The sequence below is a fragment of the Aptenodytes forsteri genome, unplaced genomic scaffold (genome assembly GCF_000699145.1).
Source record: "Aptenodytes forsteri isolate BGI_AS27 unplaced genomic scaffold, ASM69914v1 Scaffold299, whole genome shotgun sequence".
Taxonomy (NCBI): domain Eukaryota; kingdom Metazoa; phylum Chordata; class Aves; order Sphenisciformes; family Spheniscidae; genus Aptenodytes; species Aptenodytes forsteri.
In genome coordinates, this window is record NW_008794154.1 from 2,493,249 (window position 1) to 2,502,434 (window position 9,186).

General features: G+C 39.4%; 1 protein-coding gene across 1 annotated transcript in view; it reads right to left on the reverse strand.

Annotated features, from left to right (window-relative positions):
- Positions 1–9,027, reverse strand: part of LEKR1 (leucine, glutamate and lysine rich 1) — a 63,658-nt gene extending 54,631 nt beyond the window's left edge. The window contains 1 exon segment of the mRNA XM_009279516.1: positions 8,945–9,027. Within this exon segment, the coding sequence (XP_009277791.1) occupies positions 8,945–8,992 (48 nt within the window). The 5' untranslated portion in view covers positions 8,993–9,027.
- Positions 9,028–9,186: the final 159 nt, after the last annotated feature.

Below are 9,186 nucleotides of genomic sequence, written 5' to 3' on the forward strand. Positions count from 1 at the left end.
ACGCGCTTTAACCTTTCTTGCAATTATCAACTGTTACAAGAATTTTAACACAACGACTATGAAAATCAGAAAGCTGGAAAACTGCAAACAGTTTAAGTCGAATGTAAGAATCCCTTGCATTACAGAAAAAGAAAAAAAAGACATTTTGAGACATTGGGATAAATTCAAAGAAATCAGATGAAAGAAAAGTTTTCAAAAATTATAAGCTAAAGACTTGTTATCCCATGATTCAATAATCATTAGCACTTTAAATATATCTTGATAAAAATGGTATTTCAGGATGCCCTGGAAGCACCAGGCCAAGCTTTATTTTCTAGTTTCTTAGTTTTGCCCCAGTTTAAAATACCCCTAGTTACAGTTGCTCTGAATGAGCTGAAAATGCAAGTTTATTTTTCCTGGCAGCTGCAAACTGTGCTTGGAAATATGAAACTGTTATTCAGGATAACTACCATAAAGTTCCAAAGCACTAAAATTACTATATTGAAAAAGGACAAAATGAGCTGTTATAAGGAGCACAGGAGGGGGGCTCATATCCCAGAAAGAACATTGTGCTCTCATGCAGCACCACCACTGCTGTCTTTCAAATAAACACTTATAGAAATTTCACTGGGTACTAGGATTAAAAACAAAATAAAACAATTGGGGTCCTGAACTGAAAATATTTTATGCAAGTACTAAAACTTTTTAGTTTTCAAATTCAATTTTGTTACTGAACTTAAAAATAAATGAAGTCATAGAACAATAAATATTATCTATTTGGACTTAGCAGGAAATGGGTCCTGTTCTTCACGTCCATTCCTCAGTTGAAGTAAAAACTTGAAAGGACTTCAGATCAGGTTGAATTTTTAAAGTCATTGCTACATAGTAAAAAAAAAAAAAAAAACCACAGGAAAGCCCGAGGGCTTTGTATTACTGCAGTAAGGAAAGAAAGTTCTGTCTTTTAATCAGAACCTTGCTTCTGTACATGCACAATTATCCTGCAGCCACTGCAATATGCTGTATATAGATTGAACTAGTTTTAAAATATCTATCTGGAGTATAAGTAGCGGTTTCCTAATACCAGTAATGGGTTTAGATTGGGTTGAGTGATGCTCAACAGGCAAGCTAGCCCAAACTAAATTCCATGCTGCAGTAGATTAACACCAATAAGCAAGCTAACTAATTTACATCCAGCACATGTATACCCAATATGCCTAGAAAATTAACAGGACCCAGTTGAAAGTGAAGAGCTCCAAAGAGCAAGGCCTGAACTGGGCAGAGCAAGGGGCATACTAATCGGAATTCTCATCCTAAACCCAAGATTCCTCTCTCATGCCCATAGTGGTCAAATCATAAGCAGGACTTTATCGCCCCCTCCCTCGCCCCCCCGCATTGTCAACATCACAACCCGAGTTCTCTTCATTGATACTTAAAATATCTCCTGAAATTCCTGAGCTGGTTGGACATTTTTCAGAAGCTACTGAAGCTTCACACAGGCAGGTACAGAGAAATGCTGTCAAGCTGTAGATATTTATTTCATTCAGCCAAAATAATGACAAAGCTATCTTAGGGCTACACCAATTTAAAGGTCAGAGCCAGAAAGCATTTTATAGCTTTGAAGACTACTTACAAATGAAATGTTTTTGGGTTTTGCAGTTTCCAAGAGAAATAACATTACTTCATCCATGTGTGTATTTCTCTATCGACACCCTTCAATAAGTTGTGAACCAGAATGGTCATTTATAACCAATTCTGACACTGAGGGCAGAAATATTTAAGTGTCTAAAAGTTTTAGACAACAAGGTAGGCAATAAAGACTTCCTAAGTTCCCTGCTGAAGAAAACTCTGGAGTGTAAGCACAGTCCTTATCAGATAATTCATATAGGGGAGAGCCTTATAAATGGTCTGTCCAGGAGAAAAGATTCCATTAGACCTTGTATCTTAGACACCAAAGTTGATCAACCATTACACAAAAGTCTGTAGGAAACAAATTTTCATAGTCCTTATGCTTACAAAGCTACCTTTTCCGGAATAATATTATCGCTGAGTAACCACTAAGAATGTGTATTATATACACAGTGATTCATGTTTTCAGATTCCATATTTCACTATTTACATTTGATCAAAAGACTGTTGTCATCTTCTCAAATGCAAAGCAGAAAAAAAATCAGGGGAAAAGCAGAGTTCGGAAGGAACAGAAAAAGAAACTATCAGAGCTCTAACCAGAAAGGGGACTGCATACGTCCTTAACAGTGAGAATAAGCAGTGAATAAAAAAAAAATTAATTAGGGATAAAAAAAAAACAAACAGAAGGTCATTTTAGTATTGTGGTTTTGGTCAGCCTGGACAGAGAAACTGAGGGCAAAGAGGACTTCCAAGAGGTAACAGAGGGATACTAAAAAACTACTGCTATCTGAGTTAACACGACAGTACTGCGTGCACGATAACAACATAAAAAGAAAAACAAACTCACTGAGGACAAAGTGCTAGGAAGATATTTGATCCATAAGATTTTGAGCTACAATTCTGATACACATTACACCAGATGCTACAAAGAAAGGACAAGAGCTATGTCCAGAACAAACAGTATCGCAAGGTAACATATCTAGCTGCAATATTCCAGCAGCTGTTCCACTACAGCATCTGTAGGAGTAGTTTCAACTCAAAGCTGCGTTCAGTTTTGGAAGAACTAATATTATTCCATGGTTACATAGATTTCTTTAGCTACCAAGGGCAAGTGGAGAACTGAGCCAAGATGGATAGTCACTCAAATTACATCTGTCTGACTCAGTACTATAAGCATCTGTAGAGCATAAGTTATGAGGAAAAAAAGAAAAAAATTACTTTGGTGGTCTGGACCATTTTTAGCCTTTTGAATGACAAGACAAGAATTTATATCATTTCAACTTGACCAAATAACTACAGGGAGTGTCAGCTTGTGCACTGCTATTCTTGTCCTCTGATATTTCAGATTCCACCCGCAAAAATTACCACGATAAAGAGCTAAACTCTTGTTAAAAGAAAAATAATCTACTTTCTCACTTAGCAGTGCCTTGGTATTACAACATACAGCATATGGATCACTTGTGCTAAAAATAGTCCGTTACAAGCAGCTAATAAATAGCCATGACTCTTAAAAGCCAGAACTTAAGTCTTCAATGAATGAGATTTTTTAAAAAGCTTTGAATATGTTTCTGCGCATCACTGAAATAAAAACATAGAGCCATGAGCACAGATGTACTCCTTGTACATTAATTTTACAGTGCAGGGGAGGGAGAGCCTAAGGGAACTGCAGCACTCACCATCCTCCTTGCATCACCCAGTGCTCCTTAGGCACAACACAGTAATAACAGCTCTTGCTCCCTCCATAGTTGATCTGTCAGGACTGAGACTGCTTTAGCAAGGACTGGCCAAATAACAAAAAACCCCTGTATTTGTCCAAACTACACTTGTAGCAGAACAATACATAAAACTTAAGGGGGGGGGGAAATCATTATGCTGCAGCTGGGTGCTCTTAAATTATTTCTGTATATTGATTGTTTTATTCTACCTCTACTTGATTCTACCTTATTATCTGAATCTACTTTCTTTTTGTTTTACTTCTCCTCTCCCATACTACTTTCATTTCTCTCATGCTGTTTGTCCCTCTCCTGACAAACTAGCCAATCCTTATTACACAAGAAAGAAGTCATTACTCAAACCACACATTTAATATTCTAGGAAGAAAGTGGAGTCTTCTGCTGTATATGCAAAACTGAAGAGTTATTTGATTGAAATTGATCTTTTTGTATTATTCAAAGAACGATTTTTAAGAGTCTCAGTAGAAACTTCACTTCTTAAAAAAAAAATTTATTGAGTCAAAGTTTTCAGTCAGCAACTACTCAGAAACTAATACAGATTGTAATGCTAAGCCACGCTGCATACCTAATTATTTGCTCAACTTCCATAAAATAGCAGTTGCAAAATAAAAATCACAGTACTTGCTTTAAATACATATGAATAGTGTAGAAATAGGCTTGTAGTAAAAACAGAATGTCCTGCTCTCAAAAGTTTCATTCAAAACATGCCTTGAAATAATCAGTTTGTCACGACAGGAAATACTCGGATTTCAGGTAGCTTTAATTTTTTCCTGCCTGTGAGTAAAGCAGACTAATGAATCATAAAAGACTGTGTTGCACTGCTAGTAACTGCACACACTCACACAAGCCCTGCAAATACCTAACACGTGGCCAACAGGCCATGCAGACCTTACTGGTACTCATAAGCTCTTTCAGGATGTGTTAACGGCACACTCCAGCTCTCCAGCGCAATACAGAGCAGAGAGTTCTTATAAACTGAACCACAGTACATTGCAACAAAATGATGCCTGCACAGACAAAAGATAATTTGGCCCATTGTTAACCATATCTTTGGCTGACAATACTGACTTTTTGCATTTGTAGTTGCAACAGTTGGGAAGCCCCTCCTAGCTACAATGCAACTGCTTGTGATGCAAGAGATACTGCAATCCCTCCAATTCCTAGCAGCATATTTGGATGCCAGTTGCAGAAAGGGTACAGAAAAGCTTGAACACAGTGAATACAGCCCTAGCCTTATGAGTATAGCAAGAGATCAAAATCCTTTGCTGTCCTAGGTGACCACCAGTGACTCCAGAATTCTCACATTAGGAACGGAAGATCATTATCCAAGTTCAGAAGATCTGCTTTCACAAATCCTCTGATACCGCAATACGCAGTGGTAACAAAGCGGGCTGCCTTTACTATCCGGGAACTGGTTTTCCCAAATCAACTATGGGTCCATGGCTAACCAGTTCACTGTTGAGAGCCTTCCATCTCTTCAGGCTGTAACATTGGCAAAATTGCATCTTCCCATCTACTTACATTAAATGGATAACAACAACGCTGAAACAAACAGAACTTTAATAAGTTCACAAGCATATAAAAGATTTGTCCACCACTAGCAACAGACAACTAACAAGGTGCAATATGATAATCTTCTTTTCTCTTGAGGAAAAAAAACCCCAAACAAACCAACCCAAAAAGACCCCAAACAACAAAAAGAGAACTCCCCCAAAATACACATCCATAACATTGGAGTAAAGGAAACACCTTTACTATTCGGTGGTCTATGATACCTCTCAGACTGAGTTTGATGGCATAAACCTTAAGGCATGTAAATATATGAAAAAGTAGGCATTACAAGCCAGCAATCTTTGCAAAGTTTTCTACAGTCCTGTGACAGTACACTTACAAGAAAATGTAGGGTTCTACTGAGGCAGACCAACCAACTTACTCATTTAGCTAAAACACCTGCTATCTGGCACACCAAATCTGCAAACATCACCTCCCAGAAGTGTGCAAGTGTCCCTAAAATAAGGCTAAGAACCAGAGAATACCCTCCCCAAAAACTGTCACAGATGGCTTGGACTTTGCCATTGACTGACATGGTTATTTCCCTCCCGGAAAATTACCAATTCCCTGTCTGCTGCCAAAACAGCAGCAGCTGTTCTCCACATTCACCATCACCACCACACCATGTGGCATAGCTTCCTTCAAAATTTGCAGGGAAAACCGACTCCAGCTGACTTCTAACATTGACAAACGTTGCTCAGTGAGGTAACCAAAATGCTAACAGGCAAAGTCACAACTCTGGGGTTTTTTTTTATTTTTTTTAGAAACAAACCATGATTTAGATCTTTACTAATAATTAGTTCCTATGAAGTATGCAACTGTAAATAAATAAACATCCACATGTCCATTATTAAAGCTTAAAATCTTTTTTTTATTTACCTCTTGATTTTCATTTAGCACCCATCTTGCAATGCATATTGTGTGAAAAAAACTGTAAATATAAACATCCACATGTCCATTATTAAAGCTTAAAATCTTTTTTTTATTTACCTCTTGATTTTAGCACCCATCTTGCAATGCATATTGTGTGAAAGAGGTAAGGTAGTGGGGAGGGAGAGAGGGTGGGGAGGAGAGAGAGAGAAGCAGGGCCATGTAAAATTCTTACATGACTCTCTAAGGCAAAATTGATCAGAATCTGAAGAACCAAAGTCCCTTCACATCTGTCATTTCATTAACAAAATACCAAAAAATCTCTCCCCCTCTAGATTGAAACTTCCTTTAAAATTTAATAAACATAGTGGGCAACACCTACTGGACCCAGTCTGCAAATAGTCAATTTATATCAACTTCTGCCATGACATCCATGGCTTTACTCTAACAAGTCTTCCTCTCTGGCAGTAGAACAGTCTGGTCCAGATTGGCACAAGATGCTCCCTTCCCCTTTCCCTCTCCATACTATCCTCTAGAAGAGTGCAATTTTGGAGGCAGCTATGTCACTGCTCCAAGTATTGATAAGCAGCTTGTGAAGCTCCATGCATGAGGAGCACGAACGAGAGGAATGATGAGAGCTCTGGTCTGCATCCTTTCTTTTGAGACAGCTGCTTGATCCGTTGTCAGCCCTACAACCCAACCTCCAGCAAGCCAACTCAAAACGGCACCTAGCAAGGGAATATTCTTCATTCTGCAGCTGAAATCACAATGCTTAACATACTCCCTCCAGACACACATGTTCCTTTGGCCTGCAAGCTGCATGTTGGGAGCATGTGCTCAGTTTGGCAGAGCAATCTACAGCTGGCACAAGTTCTGCTTATGTTAGGAGCAATCTAAAAAGAAAGATTCCAAGAGAGATGCTATAAAATCCAAGAAGCAGAGAATGTGAAGGGAATAAGAACACATGTACATAAAAGGTAGAAAATACAAGGACAGGAAATTGTGAGAATGACTTGTAATCAAGCTCTGTATCTTGTAACTATACTCCAACTACAATGCAAGTCAGCTGAGTGAAGAGACGAACAGCAGCAAAGGATATGTAAAACCCTGACACTTAACTGAACCCAAAAATCTTGGGCTGTCGTTGCCTCAGAGCTCACATATCTCACATTGAGGTGACAGAGTAGGATGGGATGGGAACATAAGCCTATTCATGTACATACCTAGAAGTACTGATGTGCCTTCTCCGTATAGATCTTTTCGCTAAAGGTGTACTGCAGAACTGAAACGAGATCTCAAGAGATTGCCTGTCCAGTGCTCCACTCCAAAGCAAAAGCTTGTCCCCCTCAGTACCACTGGAGGAATTCCACAACTCCCCTGGGTGAGCTGCTCCAGTGCTCAGCTACGCCTACATCTAGAGTTCCAAACATTCAACCAAAGCAAGTCCAGAAAGGTGAGGATAAGATTAATTTGCAGCTGGAGATGAAGGACAACCACCATCTTCCCACAAATGTGAATACTGTTACTGTGCCCTCACATATTTTCTAGAATAAGTAAACCCAGTTCTATTACCCTTTCCAAGAACAGGATTTTTAAGCTCTCTACTATTTTTGCATTCTTCTAGATTTCCATCAGTTGCATTATTTTTCTTAAAGCCTGCAGCTCAGAACTGATACCTCAACAGCCCTGAACAGAGCAATAATGACGGCCCAAGTTTTACATGCAATTCCTATACTAATACATTTAATACTTGCATTCTTTGTAACACCACTTTGTTAATATTATTCTGCTTATGACCTGATTATAGACCTCAGTGTTAGGTCTGGCAAGTAACAAGGAAGCTTAATCAGTTACTATGTATTTTGTATTGATGCACTGGACTTGCTCTTTTTAAATATGCCTTATTCTTACCAAAAATATGAAGTTTAATGCTGTTCCCAGAGTGCTCACAACCCCTCCCAAACTGGCATCAGTATATTCCTTATTATAATCTAAGATCCTAGCTCAATGAAAAACAGCAGACACTGACACTCCTACTGAAAGAAGTAATGTCACCCCCTTTCTGTTCCCAGTTTGTGCCTGCACTCACACCTTCTTCCTCCTTGTGCTAGCACACATGTAGCACAGATCAGGAACTGATCCAAATGAAAGCCAGACAGCTGAAGTGCCACCAAACTACAACCTTAAATTATTAATGGAAATATTGTTCTGGATCTAGTACTGCTCAATTCCCTGATATACTTCATGCAACAATTTGGCACAACTCTTTTTCTGAGAAACTTGCACTGATTTCTGCTAACCACCTTATCCTGTTGATGCTTGCAAACTAATTTCTAAATACACAAACATATCTGGTATCTTTCCTGCTACCAAAATAGCTGCTAATGAGTCTGTAAATTTCCCAGGTTCTGTCCCCCCCCTTCTTTAAGGGCAAGTATTCCTTTTTCCCTTCCTTTGGCTATCTTACCCATGCTTGAATTCTCAGAAATCATCATTGATGGCTCAGAAATTGTCTCAACAGTCTCCTGGACTATTCCAAGGAGAATTTCTCCAGGCTGTGCTAGCCTAAGTACATAAAACTTTTAAATTACTTGTTGATTATTAGACACGTACCAAAAAATGAGGACAGCAAAGTGTTTTATTGCCAAAGTACAAACTTCATAGTGTTACAAAAAGTGACTCGTGTTCCACTTGTGTGCATCACCACATATAAAGAGCCTCCCCGTAAGTTAACTCATATAAACAGCAGCATTGTTACATTGGTAATAATCTGTCTCCCAAACAAAAGAACAGCCTCGCATACAAAGAGAAGATACAAGAAAAGATGAAGGGGAATGTTCTGTTCCTATTTGTATTGACACTCCTTTGGAACAATTACATGTTATGCTCTGCAGTCATTCCAAACTTACAGCAACAAAACATGCTGTATGGGGTAGAATGTGAAACTCACCTAGCAGTGACAATACCATTACAGAATGAGTATGTTCCTCTATAGTGTTCCTATAGCATTAGCGTGTAATTACACTTCATATATAATGATGAAACCTAGAACACACCCAATCTAAAACCAGGACCAAAATGTACCAGATAATGTACCAGTGTCCAAAGGCCAGTGAAATATCCCTAAATTACTGTAGTATCCGGTCTCCAAATGTTGGGTTTTTTGTACTTCCACTGTTTCATACCTTTCGAATCTCCTCGGGCAGCGCATGAATGGGGATGTGCTGCTCCATGGCCTCCCGAAACTCCGCGGCGGGGTCAGGGAAGCTGCCAGAGGTCACAGGGTCAGAACATGCCGTCAGCAACGGGGCCGCACGTTTCCTCTGGTCCACACGCGGAAATGCAAGCACACGCATGCTACACGCGGCCCAGGCCAGCCCCGCGCGGCTTCCCCACGCCCGCACCGCCTGCTCGGGGACAGGCCGTG